At 44.8% G+C, this 24,575-nt stretch overlaps 1 protein-coding gene across 2 annotated transcripts in view; it reads right to left on the bottom strand.

The window, feature by feature from the left end:
* Nucleotides 1-24,575, bottom strand: part of LOC124002746 (SLIT-ROBO Rho GTPase-activating protein 1) — a 163,146-nt gene that overhangs the window by 11,510 nt on the left and 127,061 nt on the right. For both annotated transcript variants that reach the window (XM_046310463.1, XM_046310471.1), the window contains exons 16-19: nt 24,095-24,203; nt 23,152-23,376; nt 21,158-21,237; nt 772-952 (exon numbers count right to left, since the gene is read on the bottom strand). In XM_046310463.1, the coding sequence (XP_046166419.1) occupies nt 772-952; nt 21,158-21,237; nt 23,152-23,376; nt 24,095-24,203 (595 nt within the window). The remainder of the gene's footprint in view (nt 1-771; nt 953-21,157; nt 21,238-23,151; nt 23,377-24,094; nt 24,204-24,575) is intronic.

Genomic DNA, 24,575 nt, shown 5'->3' with positions numbered 1-24,575 from the left:
GCGGAGGGACGGTTCCCGGGGCGGAGGGACAGTTCCCAGGGGAGGAGAGGTGCTCCAGGTGGGGATGAGGATGACAGACAGGGTAGTCAAGGACCCCTAGAGGACACCCGGGAAAGACGGACGGAGGCCTGCAGCCCAGGGCCCTGCTTCACACAGCCCCAAAGCCTTGGCCAAGGCCCCTCAAAGTCAGTGTCAGGGAGGACTTGACCACCAAGACGGGGACAGTGCAGTGATTAATCCAGAGAGAGAACATTAAATATGGACGGGTGACGGCACTTTCACTATGAAAAAGGACCCTAAATGGGATTAAGGGAGGTTGGGTTTCCTCTGTTTTAAGAGTAAAAATACAATACAAAATGCAGTACAACGTGATTGATTCATTAACCGATTGGTCAGTTATGCAGGCTGGCGGTTATACTGCTGTACTGAGGAGTCCTCCTCAAGAATGTAGACACATTTACTGCATGCAAGAGTCACTAATCGGCAGTCTAACGTATTGGTAAGGGAATAGGAGTCTAGACTTCAAGGATTGTGACATATCGTAATGTTGTGCAACTACAAATCCTGCCCCACTAACAATTATTGTGCAAAACTGCTTGTCTGGATTGTACAGTCTTTGGAAAAATAATATATTTAATTCAACATATTGTCATGTCACCAGATTGATGGATAATACCAGTCCATTGATGTCTGGAATGGAATAAGAACATGAGCGTAACATTCTGTATGTGATAGTAGCTCTAGAAGCTGTGCGTTTGGCTGCATACTCACATGTCCTGCACCACAATGTACTGGTGAGGCACCAGGCCGTCGATGCCGTTGTGCCGGCCCTCCCACCAGTCGTCCGATGCCCGCTGGTACAGCAGCAGGGAGGCGCCCTTCTTGAAGGACAGCTCGCGGGCCGAGCGTCCCACATAGTCAAACTTGGCGATCGCTTCGATGGGCTCACTTTCTGCAGGAGACGAGGAGGAGCAGCACACGATCAGGGGTGTCATCACAGAGATTGTCGATCACTCTGGCAATTATACACTGAGTGTACAAAACCATGTCACTTGTTAAATCCACTTAAAATCAGTGTTAATGTAGGGGAGGAGACAGGTTAAAAAATCATTTTTAAGCAAAATACTTCAGTGCCTTTGAATGGGGTATGGTAGTGTTTTTGTATTTATTTATTTAACCGTTATTTAACTAAGCAAGTCAGTTAAGAACTAATTCTTATTTACAATGATGGCCTACCCCGGCCAAACCCGGACGACGCTGGGCCAATTGTGCGCCGCCCTATGGGATTCCTAATCACGGCCGGACGTGATACAGCCTGGATTCAAACCAGGGACTGTAGTGACGCCTCTTGCACTGAGATGCAGTGCCTCAGACCTTTGCGCATGCGAGCTCAGTCAGGACAAGAGTGCTGCTTGAGACTGAAATCCCTGGGCATGTGCCCGACTTCGAATACCAAAGACAAGATGCAGAGATGACAAGACATTCATCAGAGCATCTCCCTACTAGACAGAGACAGACAGCGCAGCGTTTTGAGTGTGTCAAGAACTGCAATGCTGCTGGGTTTTTCACGCTCAACAGCTTTGTGTGTGTATGTCAGGGAAGGTCCACCACCCGAAGCACATCCAGCCAATCTTGACACAACTGTGGGAAGCATTGGAGTCAACATGGGCCAGAATCCCTGTAGAATGCTTTTCACCCCTTTCAGAGTCCACGCTCTGACCAATTGAGGCTGTTCTGAGGGCAAAAGGGATATGTTTTGTACAGTGTATGTGTTTGTACAGTGTATGTCAGTATTATGTAGTATGTATGTCACAGTTATGCATGTCTGAATTATGTCACAAATTGGTATGGTATTGTTGATCTATGATTGAAGGTAGCAGTCAGCCTATTTTAGTCAGTGTCAATAACAACCGAGCTAAACACAGAGGAGCCAGGACAACAGGCCCTGAAGGCCCTGAACAGGGATATTTATAGTGCTTAGTGCAGCGACATCTACTCTACTCAGTACTGAGGTTAAACTACTACACACCAGAGAGTACGTATCCAAACTACAAGCTATCACACATATCTATGGAGATTTGACATGGGATGTCCAAGATGTCAATTTTAAGGTCAACAATAGAAACACTGTCATCAAATAAAATGCAGAACGAGCTCTATTTTGGTGGCATTCTCTGGTACATTCTGTGTAGATTCCATCCGAAATGCACAGCTAAATGATTGAATACTTTAACGACTTTACCTCACAGATTGGTAAAATCAGCTGTGACATTGACTAGCGGTAAAATGTATCTATTAAATGTGCCTGGCTTTATAAATCCTCCTTATATGGTGACTCGTTTCAGGAAACTAGGAGTATGTCAAGCATCACTACTTCACAGAAGAAACTTTTTTTACATTTTTAATCAAAATGCATTTTTTGGCAGAAATGTCTTCTGGAACATGTGAACTTTCATGTGCCTTAATAACAAACGTATATGCCATCTGTAAATATGAATAAAATTGTTAAATTACGAGCCTAGGTGTTTTAGCCACAGAAAAAGCGGGCAACCTTCCCGCTAGCCATGATTGGCTGAGATAATGAGTGGGCTGGACATGCCGAGAGATGAGTTTGGATTGGTCTGCCATGTAGCACGCTTCTGTCTATTTGAGCTAGTCAGTATATGTAGGTAATCCTGTCTAATGCAGTTTAAAAAAAAATATTACGTATTCGAACTGCATAAGTGTTGCTCTCTACTTTCTGGTGGACAGAGTTTTGAAATCAGTGGAATTAGAATATAATAGCTAAAGAGATGGAGAAAACACCTGTCCCCGGATTAAATCTTCAAAATAAGGGCAACCACGGCATCCATGACAGAGGTCCATCCATGCTAGCTACATTTTCAGTTATTACACGTTTCTAATTTTCTCAGAAAGTCGCTTTCATTTCAAGTTAAAGTACACTGTTAGCTAGCTAATGGTTCTGAAATACGAATAATATTACTACACAGATCATACACGTAACGTGTATGATCTGTGTAGTAATATTATTCGTATTTCAGAACCATTTGCTTTGTTAGTTATAGCCTAATGTTAGCTAGATAACATTAAACCAGGTTGGTTAGCTACCTGAAAATTCATGCAGGATAGTATCGGCAATGAGTTGGGATTATGGTTAATTGTTTAGCTAGCTAGCTACATGTCTTAACAAAAGACTCCAATATGCAAGTATCCATTTCAATAGAATGTTCACTGCGACAGCTGTTGATAGACCTAACTGGTAAATTCGTTCTGGCGTAGAATTACTGACGAATTTACAAACGCTCAACACCCGTTGAATACAGCCGGTGTCAGTAAGCTTTGGCAAAAACTTTTACATTTTTAAAAATTGTTGCCAGGAGCACAGTTGCAGTCACCAAAGCTCTGGATAACATAAAAACAGCCTAACTAGCTCGGCTAGGGCAAGTAAAATGATCAGAGTGAGATGTTCTCTCATTTGTGTCTGGAAGTAGCTAGCAAGCTAGCCAATTCGCTTGGGTGATTGACTACTGTTGTTAGGACCGAAAGCTCGGATCAACCCTTAAAGAGATGGGTGGGACTAAAGCTTAAGAGGGTGTGAACGATGCCGAATGAGTGTAGACAAAGAGCTCCTCACTAGATACCAAAACATTCAAAGGCCATTTTCTCAAAAGTGAGGATACAAGTTGATCAACTTTCAATGCAGAATTACTTTCCAATTACTCCTCAACTGTAGTGTATGACATACCATTTTCTACCTCAGTCTCTACTTTTATCCAATGTAAAAAAAAAAAACTCAAATTTTGCTACATAAGACCGAATCAAGCCGGTCGGGCACATATCTACAGAAATAAGACATCCTGTAACGCTCATAGGAAGAAGTGGACCAAAGTGCAGCGTGGACATGATTCTTTATTAAATCCGAACGCCAAACAAAACAACAAAGAACAACGTCACGTTCCGTAGGCTACGCAGAGCTAACTAAAAACAACATCCCACAACCTAAAGTGGCAAAACAGGCTGCCTAAGTATGATTCCCAATCAGAGACAACGATAGACAGCTGTCCCTGATTGAGAACCATACCCGGCCAAAACATAGAAACACAAAACATAGAAATAAAGAACAGAATACCCACCCAAATCACACCCTGACCAAAACAAAGAGACATAAAAAGGCTCTCTAAGGTCAGGGTGTGACGCATCCTGCTTCTGTTGCCTATATACGTATTTGTTTAATATTCCGAAAGCACCAAGCCTCATGCAACCACAACATGTAGGATAAACCATTAAAAAAATTAGGCTGTTTTTTAATCTTTGCTATGCTGTAATGAAGGCGTCACACTTGTTTTTCTTCGTTTGAACAACCTCTCTGGTATTACTTATAATTGACTTAGTGTTGTTTACACTGTTCCAAATTTTGAGGAACTACTATTACATTTCTAATAATAATAAATTATTATTATTAATCTCCTTATTGTTATTATTACTTATTATTATAATGATGGTCATTATAGTAACGTTATCATCATTAGTAGGCTTAGTATAAAGCAGCCTTGTGTAACCACCGTCGAGCTGTAGGCTTAAGAGCGCATCCTGTTTAGTCTTACTTAGGCCTATGTTGTAATACTTATATAGGCTACTGTATCAATCATTCATTGATGCATTCATGTCATCACACAGAATACAAGTCATTCTTAATTTAAAAAACAGAGCATTTTAGTTGTAAAATAAAAATAAAGCGGCCCTTGAATAATTAGCGTAATAAATCGTTCCATTTCAGCAATTGTATTCACCAATGCATGCAGCAGTTTTTAGTGTTTGCTGTAAGAAAGGTGTTACAAAAACTACACACAAAAAAACTACCTTACAACAGACTATCTGGTACGCTTATTTATTTTGGGTTGTTTACATTGTTCCAAACAGTCAGAAAAACAGCACCTGTTTGGGACACATAATATGCATGCAGTGCTTCCTCCTTACCACCCCTTCTTTATCTCCAGTATTTTCCACAATTAGTCAAATTTATTCCGCAGATTTGACTTCCCCTTTAACGCATGAGCAACCAGTTCCCATTTTGAGTTTGTGCCAAGTCCTCTGCATTCCATTTTGCGGTCACATGTGTTATGGTGTTTGGAGTTTGTTATAAGTCATTTATTGGTGTGTTTATGATATGCCATGGGTCAGGCCTTCTTGGTCACATGCATGCGATGCATACGTGTCACGTAAAGAGTTAAGGGAAGAGGGAATGTTTTTCCTGAACTAATTAGGGATTTCGGTAACAGAACTTTTCAGTCAGAAACGGCCAATTATGTTGCAGCTTCAGCAACACACAGACAGTGCAATAAACACTGTTGATGTTCTGTGTTGGTCGCTGTAGCAGGGAGGAGAGACAATGGGTGTTACTCAGTCACTCGCTGTCATTCTTCTTTTTACAGACTGCCACAATCAAATGAATTGCAATCGGGCTCCCTCTAGTCATTTGTGTGTCTTATTTAATCAATCAGTGCGCTTAAAGCATCAGACAAGTTCAGTGCATGTAGTTGATTAAAACACATAGGATTTGTCTATATATGGAAAAATACACATTAAAATAATTTTGACTCACGGGTAACCACTATTATTATTATTTGTATTTTTGTAGGGGATCTAGATTCAAGTCATATTTACAGTTTTACTGCACGTTTTGAATTGTTCTTCGAATTCTGTATTTTATGGTCTCTGCTGCTACAAAGAAACAAATGTGATACTTTGTCATTTGTTTATTGTGGCAAAAACCTAAGAAAAAGGTTGTGTTCTGTCAAGTGAACATGGATTCCCTGTTGAGAATTATAGAACTGCAGGAAAATTCATTTTAAAATGTACAGGGGGAGGATCCCCGGACCCCCCGCCAGATTGTGCACCACCATTTTTATACAAAGTCAAGCTCCCATGAATAGACATACAGGTATGATTGAAGAACGAAGCAGGCGCTAAACACGGGCTTTACTACACAGAAAACAAACAGTTCACTATTCCATTGTCAACACTTTAATTGAATAATTAGGCCAATATCAATATCTTTAATAATGTCATAAACAGTGCCCTCCACAATTATTGGGACAGCATAGCATTTTTTTATTATTTTGTCTCTCTGTTCCAAAAGTCTGGATTTTAAATGAAACCACGAGGAGGTTAAAGTGCAGACTTCCAACTTTCATAGAGGGTATTTTCATTCATATTCAGTGGACAGTTTAGAAATTACTGCACTTTTTGTACATAACCACCCCAAATACTACAGGACGAAAAGTATTGGTTTGATTTATGTATGATTCATGAATAGCAAAGGAGTTTTCTAGCCCATTACCTGCAATTATATACCCGTCATATCTATTGATGTCATATTTGAATGATTCAAACATTACAACAATCTATGTGCTAAAAAACATAGCTAAAAATGTTGGCTGACATTGGCTAGTTGATTTGGACATTTCTTACAAGTTATAAATATCTCTCGAAGGTATGCATTGACTAGCATGACAAGAGGAATGATGTACTACCCAATTTAGAAATTGCACCTTGTGCATTCTACTATTACAAGGCTGGACTGAGTTTAAGGCACCACGTGTACCCTGCCCACAGTTTGGGAACCATTAAACAAGTCAACACAAGCTGTTCGTCGTCAATCAAATAGTAAATAGCCTATGCCCCCCAACTCCAAGTCTGTAGAAAGGCATATAAAACACTGGTTACATTTTTTAAATAAAAAAGCCACAAAAAAATACTTTTGTGGATTTCAACTCATCTTTACCACTTACAAGGTACATGTAAATTCCCTCACAGAAAACAATGAAGAAGCATCATGGTCTCCCTCCTCCGTGAAAAGAAATTAGACCGCAGCCAACCACAACGCACAAACATAACACAGGTAGCCTAACCGAGAGGCGGGACTGACCTCTCCTATCAATAAATCACTAGAAGATGCATACAGTGGGGCAAAAAAGTATTTAGTCAGCCACCAATTGTGCATGTTCTCCAACTTAAAAAGATGAGGCCTGTAATTTATCATAGGTACACTTCAACTATGACAGACAAAAAGATTTAAAAAATCTAGAAAATCACATTGTAGGATTTTTAATGAATTTATTTGCAAATTATGGTGGAAAATAAGTATTGGAATGGGCTACAAGACCGTCGCAAGGCAGCTTGGTGAGAAGGTGACAACAGTTGGTGTGATAAGTCGCATATGGAAGAAACACAAAATAACTGTCAATCTCCCTCGGCCTGGGGCTCCATGCAATATCTCACCTTGTGGAGCTGCAAGATTCATGAGAATGGTGAAGAATCAGCCCAGAACTACACGAGAGGATCTTGTCAATGATCAAGGCAGCTGGGAACATAGTCATCAAAAAAACAATTGGTAACACACTACGCCGTGAAGGACTGAAATCCTGCAGTGCCCGCAAGGTCCCCCTGCCCAAGAAAGCACATATACATGCGTCTGAAGTTTGCCAATGAATATCCGAATGATTCAGACAACTGGGTTGTGTGTTGTGCTCAGATGAGACCAAAATGAGCTTTGTGGCATCAATTCAACTCGCCGTGTTTGGTGGAGGAGGAATGCTGCCTATGACCCCAAGAACACCATCCCCCCATCAAACATGGAGGTGGAAACATTATGCTTTGGGGGTGTTTTTCTGCTAAGGGGACAGGACAACTTCACCGCATCAAAGGGACGATGGACGGGGCCATGTACCGTCAAATCTTGGGTGAGAACCTCAGCCAGGGCATTGAAAATGGGTCGTGGATGGGTATTCCAGCATGACAATGACCCAAAACACATGGCCAAGGCAACAAAGGAATGGCTCAAGAAGAAGCAAATTAAGGTCCTGGTGTGGCCTGGCCAGTCTCCAGACCTTAATCCCATAGAAAATCTGTAGAGGGAGCTGAATGTTTGAGTTGCCAAACGTCAGCCTCACAACCTTAATGACTTGGAGAAGATCTGCAAAGAGGAGAGGGACAAAATCCCTCCTGAGATGTGTGCAAACCTGGTGGCCAACTACAAGAAATGTCTGACATCTGTGATTGCCAACAAGGGTTTTGCCACCAAGTACCAAGTCATGTTTTGCAGAGGGGTCAAATGCTTATTTCCCTCATTAAAATGCTAATTAATTTATAAAAATGTTGACATGCGTTTTTCTGGATTTTTTTGTTTTATTCTGTCTCTCACTGTTCAAATAAACCTACCATTAAAATTATAGACTGATAATTTCTTGGTCAGTGGGCAAACGTACAAAATCAGCAGGGGATCAAATACTTTTTTCCCTCACTGTATCTGAAGACAGCACCCAGCACACAAATGCATAAAACATCATTTTCAACCAGGGAGTTGCGACACGAAAGTCAAAAATAGCGATATAATACACTGCTCAAAAAAATAAAGGGAACACTTAAACAACACAATGTAACGCCAAGTCAATCACACTTCTGTGAAATCAAACCGCCTTTGTGCAAGGAGGAGCAGGAGAAGCACTGCCAGAACCCTGCAAAATGACATCCAGCAGGCCACAAATGTGCATGTGTCTGCTCAAACGGTCAGAAACAGACTCCATGAGGGTGGCATGAGGGCCCGACGTCCACAGGTGGGGGTTGTGCTTACAGCCCAACACCGTGCAGGACGTTTGGCATTTGCCAGAGAACACCAAGATTAGCAAATTCGCCACTGGCGCCCTGTGCTCTTCACAGATGAAAGCAGGTTCACACTGAGCACATGTGACAGACGTGACAGTCTGGAGACGCCGTGGAGAACATTCTGCTGCCTGCAACATCCTCCAGCATGACCGGTTTGGCGGTGGGTCAGCCATGGTGTGGGGTGTGGGGTGGCACAGCCCTCCATGTGCTCGCCAGAGGTAGCCTGACTGCCAGTAGGTACCGAGATGAGATCCTCAGACCCCTTGTGAGACCATATGCTGGTGCAGTTGGCCCTGGGTTCCTCCTAATGCAAGACGATGCTAGACCTCATGTGGCTGGAGTGTGTCAGCAGTTCCTGCAAGAGGAAGGCATTTATGCTATGAACTGGCCCGCCCGTTCCCCAGACCTGAATCCAATTGAGCACATCTGGGACATCATGTCTCGCTCCATCCACCAACGCCACGTTGCACCACAGACTGTTCAGGAGTTGGCGGATGCTTTAGTCCAGGTCTGGGAGGAGATCCCTCAGGAGACCATCCACTACCTCATCAGGAGCATGCCCAGGTGTTGTAGGGAGGTCATACAGTCACGTGGAGGCCACACACACTACTGAGCCTCATATTGACTTGTTGTAAGGACATTACATCAAAGTTGGATCAGCCTGTAGTGTGGTTTTCCACTTTAATTTTGAGTGTGACTCCAAATCCAGACCTTCATGGGTTACATTTCCATTGATCATTTTTGTGTGATTTTGTTGTCAGCACATTCAACTATGTAAAGAAAAAAGTATTTAATAAGAATATTTAATTAATTCAGATCTAGGATGTGTTATTTTAGTGTTCCCTTTATTTTTTGAGCAGTGTATATGCCTTACCTTTGAAGATCTTCTGTTGGCACTCCAAAAGGTCCCAGCTACATTACAAATGGTCCTTTTGTTCAATGATGTCCTTTATATCCATAAAAACTCAGTTTAGCTGGTGCGCTTCAATCATTAATCCACTCGGTTTCCCTCCTTCACAATGCATCCCGAACGTCACCAATAAACTTATCCAAACAAGTCAATCAAAGTTTATAATCAAACCTTAGGTACCCTAATACGCAAATAAACTATACAATTTAAGACGGAGAATCGTTATTGTCTTTACCGGAGAAAAATACCAAAGAACACGCTCTCATTCACACGCTGGGAAACACTACAGCCAAAATGGGAGCCACCTAGAAAAACTACCATTTCTGGCTAAGTTTTCCAAAAACCAGCCTGAAACTCTTTCTAAAGACTGTTGACATCTAGTGGAAGCCCTAGGAACTACAATCGGGCACGATTACATCCTATTATAAAAAAGTGACAGCCATTGAAATCGGTGGTAGGATCAATTTTCTTTTGGGGGGGGGGGGGGTTGTCCTTGGGGTTCGCCTGCCATTTCAGTTATACTCACAGACATTATTTTTACAGTTTTAGAAACTTTCGAGTGTTTTCTATCCAAATCTATATGCATATCCTAGCTTCTGGGCCTGAGTAGCAGGCAGTTTACTTTGGGCACGCTTTTCATCCGGACGTCAAAACACCTCCCCCTATACCAAAGAAGTTAATAAAGTGGAGAAACACTGGTATGGAAAACACTGCTCCTCTTAGGAGACCCATGCCAAACTCCCGACTAATGACAACACAGCAAAGAAACAAACAAAGCCAAAAATAGCTCATATTCTTTTATCCCCCCTCTAATTAAGTAATGCCATCCACCATCCACCCCCCAGAACATCCAACCACCAGAACCCATTAAACCAGACAGTGGGTCCCTGGACACTGACATTCAGTTTTGCTGCTCCTCTGCACAGCTTCATCAATAGGAAGAATGTCACTGGAGAAGCACCATAGAGCTGAGATAGCAGGAACCTGAGCATGTGTGAAAAGACACAATGATATTCTTTTAACAGGAACAACTCAGTACCATTCCCTGGTGAGCATCCTGGGGAGGGAAGCAGTGGAGCGAGGACAGTGATTCCACATGTATCTCGGTTCTCTCCCCTCTCCCTCCTAGGGAATGACATGCGTGTTGTGGAGTCAATGAGATGTGACAAGCAGGAATTTAGTCTGTCTGATTTAATAAAGGTGACAGCTCTGAGATCAATACAGGACATCTCTCTCTCTCCATAGGTACACGTGTGTATGTGAGAGAGGGTGTGTGTTTCAAGTTTCACATTTTTATTGTCACAAGCACTAGTACAGTGAAATGCCCTTCTTGCTCTTTCCCAACAATGCAGTAATCAATATCATAGTCAATGGGAGTGGGAGAGAGGGTGTGCGAGAAATAGAGGGCGTAAGAGGGTGTGGGAGAGAGGGTGTGGGAGAGAGTTTGAGAGAGAGAGCGAGAGAGCTGTGTGCAAGTGTAAAACTTAAAGAACATTGATAACAGGGAGGAGGCCTGGTGAAACATTGATAACAGGGAGGCTGCCTGCTGAAACATTGATAACAGGGAGGAGGCCTGGTGAAACATTGGTAACAGGGAGGAGGCCTGGTGAAACATTGATAACAGGGAGGAGGCCTGCTGAAATATTGATAAGAGTGAGTAGGCCTGGTGAAACATTGATAACAGGGAGGAGGCCTGCTGAAATATTGATAAGAGTGAGTAGGCCTGCTGAAACATTGATAACCGGGAGGAGGCCTGCTGAAATATTGATAAGAGTGAGTAGGCCTGGTGAAACATTGATAAGAGTGAGGAGGCCTGCTGAAATATTGATAAGAGTGAGTAGGCCTGCTGAAATATTGATAACAGGGAGGAGGCCTGCTGAAATATTGATAAGAGTGAGTAGGCCTGGTGAAACATTGATAACAGGGAGGAGGCCTGCTGAAATATTGATAAGAGTGAGTAGGCCTGGTGAAACATTGATAACAGGGAGGAGGCCTGCTGAAATATTGATAAGAGTGAGTAGGCCTGGTGAAACATTGATAACAGGGAGGAGGCCTGGTGAAACATTGATAACAGGGAGGAGGCCTGCTGAAATATTGATAAGAGTGAGTAGGCCTGGTGAAACATTGATAACAGGGAGGAGGCCTGCTGAAATATTGATAAGAGTGAATAGGCCTGGTGAAACATTGATAACAGGGAGGAGGCCTGCTGAAATATTGATAAGAGTGAGTAGGCCTGGTGAAACATTGATAACAGGGAGGAGGCCTGGTGAAACATTGATAACAGGGAGGAGGCCTGGTGAAACATTGATAACAGGGAGGAGGCCTGCTGAAATATTGATAAGAGTGAGTAGGCCTGGTGAAACATTGATAACAGGGAGGAGGCCTGCTGAAATATTGATAAGAGTGAGTAGGCCTGGTGAAATATTGATAAGAGTGAGTAGGCCTGCTGAAATATTGATAAGAGTGAGTAGGCCTGGTGAAACATTGATAACAGGGAGGAGGCCTGCTGAAATATTGATAAGAGTGAGTAGGCCTGGTGAAATATTGATAAGAGTGAGTAGGCCTGGTGAAACATTGATAACAGGGAGGAGGCCTGCTGAAATATTGATAAGAGTGAGTAGGCCTGGTGAAATATTGATAAGAGTGAGTAGGCCTGCTGAAACATTGATAATGTTTTACTTCATTATTTATTTATTTCACCTTTATTCAACCAGGTAAGCTAGTTGAGAACAAGTTCTCATTTGCAACTGCGACCTGGCCAAGATAAAGCGTAGCAATTCGACACATACAATAGAGTTACGCATGGAATAAACAAAACATACAGTCAATAATACAGTAGAACAAAAGAAAACAAAAAGTCTATATACAGTGAGTGCAAGTTGGGAAATAAATAGGCCATGGTGGCGAAGTAATTACAATATGGCAATTAAACACGGGAATGGTAGATCGGCAAAAGATGAATGTGCAGGTAGAGATACTGGGGTGCAAAGGAGTAAAATAAATAAATAAATAAATACCAGTATGGGGACGAGGTAGGTAGATAGATGGGCTGTTTACAGCTGGTGCTTAAAGCTAGTGAGGGAGATGAGTCTCCAGCTTCAGAGATTTTTGCAATTCGTTCCAGTCATGGCCAGCAGAGAACTGGAAGGAAAGACGACCAAAGGAGGAATTGGCTTTGAGGGTGACCAGTGAGATATACCTGCTGGAGCACCTGCTACAAGTGGGTGCTGCTATGATGACCAGTCCAAGTGGATTTGGTGATGAGTATGAAGCAAGGGCCAACCAACGAGAGCGTACAGGTCGCAATGGTGGGTCGTGTATGGGGCTTTGGTGACAAAACGGACGGCACTGTAAGAAACTGAATCCAGTTTGCTGAGTAAAGTGTTGGAGGCTATTTTATCGATGACATCACCGAAGTCGAGGATCGGTAGGATGATCAGTTTTACGAGGGTATGTTTGGCAGCATGAGTGAAGGATGCTTTGTTGCGATATAGGAAGCCGATTCTAGATTTAATTTTGGATTAGAGATGCTTAATGTGGGTCTAGAAGGAGAGTTTACAGTCTAACCAGACACCCAGGTATTTGTAGTTGTCCACGTATTCTAAGTCAGAGCCGTCCAGAGTAGTGATGCTGGACGGACGGGCAGGTGCGGGCAGTGATCGATTGAATAGCATGCATTTAGTTTTACTTGTGTTTAAGAGCAGTTGGAGGCCACGGAAGGAGAGTTATATGGCATTAAAGCTCGTCTTGCGGTTAGTTAACACAATGTCCAAGGAGGGGCCAGAAGTATACAGAATGGTGTCGTCTGCGTAGAGGTGGATCAGAGAATCACCAGCTGCAAGAGCAACATCATTGATGTATATAGAAAAGAGAGTCAGCCTGATAATTGAACCCTGTAGCACACCCATAGAGACTGTCAGGTCCGGACAACATTCCCTCCGATTTGACACACTGAACTCTATCAGAGAAGTAATTGGTAAACCAGGCGAAGCAATCATTTGAAAAACCAAGGCTATCGAGTCTGCCAATAAGAATGTTGTGACAGTCGAAAGCCTTGACCAGGTCGAGACGACACCTGCGAGGGTAAAAGAGAAACACGCGCCCTGTTAAGAACTCTTTTAAAAAATTGTATATATATAGATTGACTGCACAGTAATGTCTCTTATCGATGGCGGTTATGATGTCGTTGAAAAGCGTGGCTGAGGTGCACCCATGACCAGCTCTGAAACCAGATTGCATAGCGGAGAAGGTATGGTGGGATTCAAAATGGTCAGTAATCTGTTTGTTAACTTGGCTTTCGAAGACCTTAGAAAGACAGGGTAGGCTAGATATAGGTCTTTAGCAGTTTGGGTCTAGAGTGTCACCCCCCTTTGAAGAGGGGGATGACCGCAGCAGCTTTCCAATCTTTGGGAATCTCAGAAAGAGGTTGAACAGGCTAGTAATAGAGATTTGTAAGGGTCCAGATTTTACAGTGTCCCAGAACTTTTTTGAGTTAGTACTACAGGATGCAAATTTTTGTTTGAAAAAGCTTGCTTTAGCTTTTCTAACTGCCTGTGTATATTTGTTCCTAACTTCCCTAAAAAGTTGCATATCATGGGGGCTATTCGATGCTAATGCAGAACGCCACAGGATGTTTTTATGCTGGTCAAGGGCAGAAAGGTCTGGAGTGAAACAAGGACTATATCTATTCCTAGTTCTAAATTTCTTTGAGGGGGGCATGCTTATTTAAGATGGTGAGGAAGGCACTTTTAAAGAATAGCCAGGCATCATCTACTGACGGGATGAGGTCAATGTCATTCCAGGATACGCCGGCCAGGTCGATTAGAAAGGCCTGCTCGTTGAAGTGTTTCAGGGAGCGTTTGACAGTGATGAGGGGTGGTCATTTGATCGCAGACCCATTACGAATGCAGGCAATGAGGCAGTGATCGCTGAGATCTTGATTGAAAACAACAGAGGTGTATTTGGAGGGCGAATTAGTTAGGATGACATCTATGAGGGTGCCCGTGTTTACTGATTTGGGGTTGTACCTGGTAGGTTCATTGATAATTTGTGTGAGATTGAGGGCATCAAGCTTAGTTTGTAGGATGGCCGGGGTGTTAAGCATGTCCCAGTTTAGGTCACCTAGTAGCACGAGCTCAGAAGATAGATGGGGGGCAATCAATTAACATATGGTATCGAGGGCACAGCTGGGGGCAGAGGGAGGTCTATAGCAAGTGGCAACTGAGACTTGTTTCTGGAAAGGTGCATTTCTAGAAGTAGAAGCTCAAATTGTTTGGGTACAGACTTAGATAGCCTGCAGAGTTCTGTATTACTATCTCCGCAGTAGATTGCAACACCTCCCCCTTTGGCAGTTCTATCTTGGCAGAAAACGTTATAGTTAGGAATGGAAATTAAGGTTTTTGGTGGTTTTCCTAAACCAGGATTCAGACACGGCTAAGACATCTGGGTTGGCAGAGTGTGCTAAAGCAGTGAGTAAAACAAACTTAGGGAGTAGGCTTCTAATGTTAACCTGCATGAAACCAAGGTTTTTACATTTACAGAAGTCAACAAATGAGAGCACCTGTGGGGTGGGAGTGGAGCTAGGCACTGCAGGACCTGGATTAACCTTCACATCACCAGAGGAGAAGTAGGATAAGGGTACGGCTAAAAACTATACGAACTGGCCGTCTAGCATGTTCAGAACAGAGAGTAAAAGGAGCAGGTTTCTGGGCACGATAGCATAAATTCAAGGCATAGTGCACAGACAAAGGTAAGGTAGGATGTGAGTACATTGGAAGTAAACCTAGGCATTGAGTAATGAAGAGAGAGATATAGTCTCTAGAGATGTTTAAACCAGGTGATGTCATCACATATGTAGGAGGTGGAACAACATGGTTGGTTAAGGCATATTGAGCAGGGCTAGAGGCTCTACAGTGAAATAAGACAGTAATCACAAACCAGGACAGTAATGGACAAGGCATATTCATATTAGAGAGAGGCATGCGTAGCCAAGTGAACATATGGGCCCAGTGAGTGGTTGGGCTGGTTGGGGACACAGCGATTCAGACAGTTAGCAGGCCGGTGTTAACAAGCTAACAGTTAGTAGGCCGGGGCTAAACAAGCAAGCAGTTAGCAGGCTGGGTTAGCAAGCAGGCTGGGTTAGCAAGCAAGCAGTTAGCATGGGTTAGCAGTTACAGACCGGGTAGGTAAGCTAGCAGTTAGTAGACCGGGGCAAGCTAGCAGTTAGCAGGCCGGGTTAGCAAGCAGTTAGCAGGGGCTAGCAATTAGCAGACCGGGTTAGCAAGTAAGCAGTTAGCAAGGGCTAGCAGACCGGGCAGGCAAGCTAGCAGTTAGCAGACCGGGTTAGCAAGCAAGCAGATAGCAGGGGCTAGAAAGTTGGACTTTGGGGGACGTCGCGATGGGGAAAGTCTGTTTTTGACTGTTCGTGCGGTGACGTCGATAGACCAGTCGTGGAATTAGTAGGGTTCCAAGTAGCTCTAGGTAGGCGTCGTGCCTGAGGGACCTGTTGGAGTCCTCGGGCAGATTATGTCGGTATTCCAGTCGTAGGGGATCTGCAGGGTTCCATGCCCCGTACCGGCTGTAGAAGGGGTCCGGATATTGTATCCCAGGAGTATACTTCGGTGGTAGCCCGGGAGTATACTTCGGTGGTAGCACAGGAGCCCTGGCCGGGATAGCTTCAAGCTAATTGGTGCTTGCTCTGGGATGGAAACGCTAGCCAGGAGTAGTCATCCGGGATTGTGGTTAGCTAGTTGTGAAGATCCAGATGAAAATGTTCCGTTTGCGGTAGGAATCCGGGGATAAAAATAACAGGTCCGTTATGCTCTGGTTAGAGTCACGTTGTTCGAACTAACGAGAGCTTTCCGAGCTAAGGTTAGCTGATGACCGTTGGCAATGGTTTGCCGACTGATAGCTGGTAGTTAGCTGGCTAGCATCAGTTGAGGGATTCCAGATCAGAAGTAAATATAAATACTTTAGAAAAAAAAGCAGATCCACGCCACATTGGGTGAGGCGGGTTGCAGGAGAGTATTTAGATGTTGAGGTTTAGCTAAATATTTGAAAGGATATGCGACAAAAAAGATGTAAAACGATATATACAAGGGACACGGCAGGACAAATACGTCTGACTGCTACGCCATCTTGGAAACAGTGGGAGTAGGACTGCTGAAACATTGATAAGAGGGAGTAGGCCTGCTGAAACATTGATAAGAGGGAGTAGGACTACTGAAACATTGATAAGGGGGAGTAGGACTGCTGAAACATAGAGAGCATTTATAGCTGTAGCTATGTTAGTGACTTGTCCTTCTGTAGCTCAGTTGGTAGAGCATGGCGCTTTTAGTGGGTTCAAGCGTAGAATGTGCACACATGACTATGTTAGCTAAATGCATATATTATTATTATTATATTACTTTGGTGTTGTTTATGGAGAAAATGCTATTAAACCATTCTGATGTAGATAATTGTGTTTCCGTCCCTTACAACCAAAGCATAGCATGTCTAACTCAATGCACTGCTTTTTAAATGGAAACATCTTTCTTTAGGGCCAAATTTGAGCAAATTCAAAAGCGGTGATTAATTGCAATTAACTAATGCCATTAACTCAATTATTTGAATGGTTTGACAGCCCTACAGGGTAGGATGCCGTTACACCCCAGGTGGAGCAGCCCCATGGCTCGCTCTGCTCAGTGTTCATGTGCGTGCATGCATGCGAATAGGGACTGCAACCTTGGGAGTGAGATATGGCTACAATCAATAACGCAAGAGACAGAAAAACAGCAGCCAGGCAGGCCCCAATGAATCCACTCTCTCTCGTTCCCTCGCTCTCCAGACAAATATAAATCTAAGGTCCTGTTTATTCATGGCTACAGCATGGCTACAGAACAGGACACACCATGCTGATCAGAGACAGATGTGTGTGTGTGTGTGTGTGTGTGTGTGTGTGTGTGTGTGTGTGTCTCTCTCAGAGGAAAAGTAATGACCTTTTCAGTGTATACTACACTGGGTAGAGACAATGCACTACTCCAACCACGGCTGTCCCAACATTCAGCTACCAGGGTTTGACATGAAACAGCACGCGGAGATAAAAATCACCTTTGACCCTATAGTGTTATACCAGAAGAGGGTACACCAACATATTGACAGGGAGGGAGAAATGGCCGTCTAAATAAAGATCATGCAGCGTTGTCATGCATGTCATTGCCGGCCAGAAACGTGTTGCAGGAGCTGATGGGATGCGGTTCATGAAGAATGAGTTCTGTCTGTAGCATGTGAAAGAGTTACCGGACATGGGGAAATGACAATGTCTGGGATGTAGTAGGTTGTAAACGATTTTCTACTGCCTTACATGACCACACAGACAGAGGGTTCTGTTGCTGGTGTCAGGTCTGTAAATGTGGCCTCTTCAGGTATAGTCCATCAGAATAAATGGGCTCTGACACACGCCAGCGGGGGCTGAGCCTCCCAGCCAAAGGAATTTCCGGACAGCTACTTAGACCAACACATGGAACGACTTTCTCTATTTTTCTTATTCAGTTTCTCTCGCTCTCACTATCCTGAGTAAAGAGGACAGACACATTTGCATTGAAGAGGATAAGGGATTGAGGGGGAAGCGGAGGAGGGATTGAGGGGGAGGGGAAGAAGAATGGAAAAGAGGGAGAGGGAGAGGGAGGGAAGAGAAGGGCACTTGGCCTTATTTCAAGTATTGGTAGCTGCAGCCCAATATGGCGAACAAAGTATGGGCGAGTGGGTGTATGGAAAGCGAATCAGCTAACTGGGCACATTTGTTGCCACTGAAGATTTTGCGTGGCTGATTGGGCTGCAGAACGGGTCGATAAGCCGGTGCGAATGACTCGTGCACCAGTGTTGTATCGACGTGCCTGCCAAACTGAGGTGCTTCCCACTGGGCAGCTGTATCACGACCGGGAGACCCATGAGGCGCACAATGGGCCCAGCGTCGTCCGGGTTAGGGGACGGTTTGGCTGGCAGGGATGTCCCCGTCCCATCGCGCACTAGCAACTCCTGTGGTGGGCCAGGCACAATGCATGCTGACAAGGTCGACAGGTGTACGGTGTTTCCTCCGACAGATTGGTGCGGCTGGCTTCCGGGTTAAGCGGTGGGACAAGAAGCAGGGTCGTGTTTCGGAGGACGCACGACGCACGGCTCTCGACCTTCTCCCGAGTCTCCCGAGTCCATACGGGAGTTGCAGCGATGGGACAAGACTAACTACCAATTTGATGTCACGAAAAAGTACAAAAAATATGTACATTTTCAAACTGAAATTGTACAATTATTTGTGTAAAACAGTGAAATACGATTCAGACATCCTCTGGATTCAAAACAGATGTCCGTGGTATAATTCAATTTTTTTTTTGTTTTAAACACAGCTCAATCAAAACCATCGAACAGGGTCCTTTAGACACGCCCACTCCTTTCCTTTAGACACACCCACTCCTTTCCTTTAGACACACCCACTCCTTTCCTTTAGACACACCCACTCCTTTCCTTTAGACACACCCACTCCTTTCCTTTAGACACACCCACTCCTTTCCTTTAGACACACCCACTCCTTTCCTTTAGACACACCCACTCCTTTCCTTTAGACACACCCACTCCTTTCCTTTAGACACACCCACTCCTTTCCTTTAGACACACTCACACTCTGGTCACCATATTGGGCTGCAGCTACACCCTTCACCCTTATTGGCTAGTTACAGAGGTGGCTGATTCAACAAGAGCTTAATCCCGAACCCCTGAATACAGCTAGGATCTAACATTGACGTCATACAGCAGAACTGTACATTGTCATACGGTAACACTAAAGAAACAAATCATTCACAATGATTCTGTAAATCTGAGTAAGATCCTAAAGTATTTTCAACCACTAACTAAGGACAATAGGCCTGTGAACGGGCTTGATAGGCCCACCGGGAATGACAATAAAATAGGGGTCAGAAAGGCCTTCCGCTCAAACGGACAGGGAGACAATATTTGGACAAAAACCATGGTAGCCCGAGTTAGAAACCATATGAACCTAAGGTTTGCTTGTCCTAAATTAATAGCTTTGCAATGGATAGCTAAAAATGTGTGTTCTAGTTTTAGAATGGAAAACTGTGACGTAGCCTACGTGCCCTAGTCTGTACTATCCGGTGTCATTCATTAGGGCATTTAACAGAAAACGTTTTAGAAATGTTTTGCAGCAAAATAATAGTCCATTAGAAGCCGAATGAACACGACCCAGGTGTCTTCATTAGTTGGAATGGTAAAGCTATGTAATTGAGAACTATGGCCTACATTTCCATCCTGGAGCTCTTGTATAAATTCTGTCTACAGACGGATGATAAATGGCTATTATTGTGATTAGGCTACTAACGTGTGTGTTTATTATTACCATGGAAACTAAACTGGTTTGGAAGTTTGGGTTTAAAGAGTTGCCGCCCACACTGTCTGCCCTCCCAAAAAACATTTTTGAAACATAATTGACCAGGTTTCGTGACGTTTCCCTGAGAAACGACCGGTTTCTGGACTTCTACTCAGGCCACCTGAACCTTTAGTAGTCCGCTGAGGGGGTGAGTCAGTGTGTTTGATTTGGAACAGAGCAACTGCACCCCCCGTCTGAGACCAGGTCCAACAGACCAGGTGGAAGAGCAAGCAGACATCTGGAGGGGGGGGGGAGGGGGCTGCTTGTGTCTCGGAGGCCGGTGTGAGTGAGGCCTATCATATGAACACATGGTGAAGTAATTTAAAAAGCAGGGACAATACAGATGGTATTATTATGCTCGTCTGGAAAGTCTGAAGTTGTATAGACCAACTCTCACATCGAAACAATCATTCATCCTCATCACTCCTCATTCCAGTTTGGAGTTCAAGAGGTAACCGATTGAGAACTCGCAAAAAAGTAGTTAAATATGCTGGGGATACTTGAGTGGCCAACCCATAGAATTAGGAGTTCTTTAGAATTCTATGGGCTGACCCCAAAAAAATTAAACCCGAAGGGGTCCAGAGGGGGTGCAGCAGGGGCCTGGGAGGGGAGGGGGGTATAGCAGGGGCCTGGGATGGGGGGTATAGCAGGGGCCTGGGATGGGGGTATAGCAGGGGCCTGGGAGGGGGTGCAGCAGGGGCCTGGGAGGGGGTGCAGCAGGGGCTTGGGAGGGGGTATAGCAGGGGCCTGGGAGGGGGGCAGCAGGGGCCTGGGAGGGGGGCAGCAGGGGCCTGGGAGGGGGCAGCAGGGGCCTGGGAGGGGGCAGCAGGGGCCTGGGAGGGGGCAGCAGGGGCCTGGGAGGGGGAGGGGGGGGGGGGCAGCAGGGGCCTGGGAGGGGGGGGGGGGTGTACTGCTGCCAGCGTGTGACCCAGGTCCCATGGGGAGATGGTGATGCAAAAATCATTTGAATATCAATAGACACCCACATCTCTGGAGTCCAGTTCCCTGCCACTTTAAGGTCATTCCATTTAGCAGGCTGAATGGCAGGATTATCCACACAGACCAGTGTGCTCTGGGTTTAAGAAAGTGTATGCTTTTCCCATGATGTTCACATCTGGTATGTCATTACATCATAGGCTTACGAGGGTGCCTGCTTCAAGGGTACTCACCGTCCTCGCTGGTATGTGTCTCTGTCCCTCCCTCGTTGTCCACCTCCTCAATGGCTCCATGCTCACTGTAGGGACTCTCACTGTGTGTGTGTGTGGGGGGGTGGGGGGGTCAGAGGTCAGGGTTTATAGGTTAGGGTCAGGGTCCGGCTACCATGGATACAACCGTACCAGCTACTCGATTTCATTTCAACCTATGGGTGTATCTTAATAGTGTGAAGTGGATTCCCCTCCTTGTCTCCTTTCCTTCTATGGTCAATGATGTGACATTGGACTGGATTGGTGAAAGCAAATACCTGGTAAGTGGTACGCCTCATAGATCTAGTCTGTCTAATACTTTTAGTGTAGATGAAGGGGAGCAGGCAAGCAGTGGACTTTAGACGGCTGAGATGCATCTACAGCCACATTAAGAGGTAGCCACCGACTATTGATATGCACAAATCGAGGGCATCGGCAGTATTCCCATGACACAGCCTGGGTTTGAATGATCTGTTTTCAGACGTTGTCCCTGGGAACCCTGTGGCATGAACCTGGCACTAACGGCCCTTACATCATCTACAGATTACCCCCGGCTGGCACTTAGCGCCATTTCCCAGGGTAACACACCACCGCCACCCGCCTTGCATCACCCACTGGGGGAGGAAGCGAAGACAGAAAATCTCCACGGGTTTGATGTGCCTCGGTCAGGGACGGCGTCCTGACAGCTGTGACGGGTGATTAGCTCTGGCGGAGCTAACGCTAACACTCCACCAAGGAACAGAGAGAGACAGAGAGACAGAGAGACAGAGAGACAGAGAGACAGAGAGACAGAGAGAGAGAAACAGAGAGAGAGAAACAGAGAGAGAGAAACAGAGAGAGAGAAACAGAGAGAGAGAAACAGAGAGAGAGAAACAGAGAGAGAGAAACAGAGAGAGAGAAACAGAGAGAGAGACGTGCTCATCAGAGGAAGCAAGTGATAGGCTGTCATCCTCACAGCTGTGGAGCGCCTTGACTCTGGTCTGTTTTAATGGACTGTACTTCTATGTGCTGCACTTTAGGTTAGAGTTTCCTTACTAACCTCGTCAAGGCCGATATGTAAAGCTAAGGAGTTGTCAATGCAGCACTAACAGATGTGGGACCGGCTAGTGCTCTTCGGGGGTAGATGACACTAACCTCTCACTGCTCAGCTGTGGAGCTATTTGGCTTGGGAACTTTACTCTGCTCTGTTTGAACATAGTTCTACGTGCTCCACTACTTTCCTTGCCAAGTGACTTGTCTCCTTTCCTCTACCCCGATGAAGGGTCTTTACGGTGATCGTTTAAGTCAGTCTCACCTCGTCGAGGAAGATACCGAAAGATTCAAGATCTCGAACGCAGGAAAGTAAGCGCTCTCTCCCTTGTCATATTTTCTCACCAAAGACACCTCATCATTTAGCCTAATTAGCTGCATTAACTCTCGCTAATAATGTATTGAGACAGCTGTGGCCCTTGGACGGGCTCCACACCGCGTGCGTACATACCTGCAGCATGGAGCATTATGTCCCTTATGAAGGGGTCATTTGGCTGCGAGCCGGAGTTAGACTACAATCACAGGATGGGAATGAGAAAAACACCCACGACTTTGTAAAGAGCTCCCCGGCCAACACCTCACCTTGCACATCTGTGAAGCTCGTCTAAATTACATCACCACAAGTTGCCCGTATCGGGTTTCACTAACGAATGACCCCTGACCCCATAAACGGGTGACCCTGCTCACTCAATCATCTCACAGGGTCCCACAGGTCAGGGAACTTATGGAATATCAGGGAAATGTTGATTTCAGACAGGGAAAGTCAGGGAATTTAACACATTACATTGAAAAGTCGTGGAATTCATAGTGTCGAACAGTGGGAACCCTGACCTCACCAGTAGTCTCGGCTATGCACTTCATGTAAACGGGCTCATCCAGGTCCATTCTAGTAGTTATATTTCGAAGCTCAGGTCTATGTTCTAGTAATTACATTTCCATGTTCAGCTCACCAGTAGTCTCCCCCGGCCATGCACTTCTCGTAGACGGGCCCGTCCAGCTCCTTGGCGTCGGGGAAGATGGTCTCGTGGTGGATGATGACCGTCTTGATGACCTCGTTGACGTGCGCCTGGCATGACACCTGGTCCTCAATGTTGGGCGTGGGCATGAGGGTGGGGCCGAAGCAGATTGCCAGGTTATAGGGGTCCATCATGTTCTCATCACTGTACTGGGACAGGCTGGGGGGGAGAATAGTGAGATAGAAAGATACAGGGTTTACACACACCAATCGACTTTATGTTAAGATATGTTGGCGTAATCTTGCCAACAAGACAGTGGATCAACTTTGCCCTTCACAAAACACAGCATTTTAATTTGTTTGTGGCACAGCCGTGGTACAGCTGTATTTTCAGCCGAGGCACCAGACGGCCTGCGTATCCTCTCACTGTCTGGGTAGTGATCAATTCTCAAACCTTGAAATAACCTAAAGGAGTTCACGGCGTCATGATGCTCCTCTCTGTATCACCTAAACAGTAAATGAACAATGACAGCCTTTCAGGTAGAGTAAATTACTAAGGAATACATCTCTCCAGTCACTCCTTATTAGTGTGGACACGTCCAACTTAACGCGAGCTAATCATTTTCTCTCCCTCTCTCTGCATACAGTTTCAAACCAGAGTGTACTCTACAATGATCTTAAAAGGTTCAAGTTTAGGGCTATTTGGTGATCGACTTACATGTCCCCCATACAGTAGTACAGTCAATGTGTGTTTTGTACTTACTAATGGTATATCAAATAATGAAGAGTTAGTGAACAAGCCTGGGTTATATTATTCATTAGGGCACACAATGGAAAACAAAAATGTGGAGTTTCCTATTGGACAAGTCCCTTGCAGTCAACTGTCTTCCGTTTGATGCCTAATGAATATGACCCTGGACTGGTTGGTGAGGACTTACTGGTTGAGAAAGGAGAAGAGGTAGCGCATCACGATGAGGACAGACCTGGGCACGGCGGTCAGGAGGATCTTACGGATGTACAGGGATCTTTCATACAGGTTCTCTATTCCTGAGAGAGCGATCGAGCGGGAGAGAGAGAGGGAGAGATTTATTAAATCATTCACTATTGCACATCATGTAAATACAAACCGGAGCCATTTAGGTTACAATGTTTTAGATTCAGGTTGAACAGTTTTTAGCTTGATCTATATTTCTTATTAGTATGCATAAAGCTACTTAAAATACATGTATCCGAGGTGGTGTGTGTGTGTGTGTGTGTGTGTGTGTGTGTGTGTCACACACACGAACGTATCAGCCATTAAGCTGATTAAAGTCTTCCTGTCACAGTGAATCGGGTGACATTCAGGGACAATCTGTCTGTGCGTCGTCCCTGATCTTCTTTAAAATGTGCCTGACATGCCACTTTGCAGGGCTGCATATT

Source organism: Oncorhynchus gorbuscha, linkage group LG02 (assembly GCF_021184085.1).
Source record: "Oncorhynchus gorbuscha isolate QuinsamMale2020 ecotype Even-year linkage group LG02, OgorEven_v1.0, whole genome shotgun sequence".
Lineage (NCBI taxonomy): Eukaryota > Metazoa > Chordata > Actinopteri > Salmoniformes > Salmonidae > Oncorhynchus > Oncorhynchus gorbuscha.
Note: the sequence above shows the minus strand (reverse complement) of the source record. Positions and strands in the feature narration are given on the sequence as shown.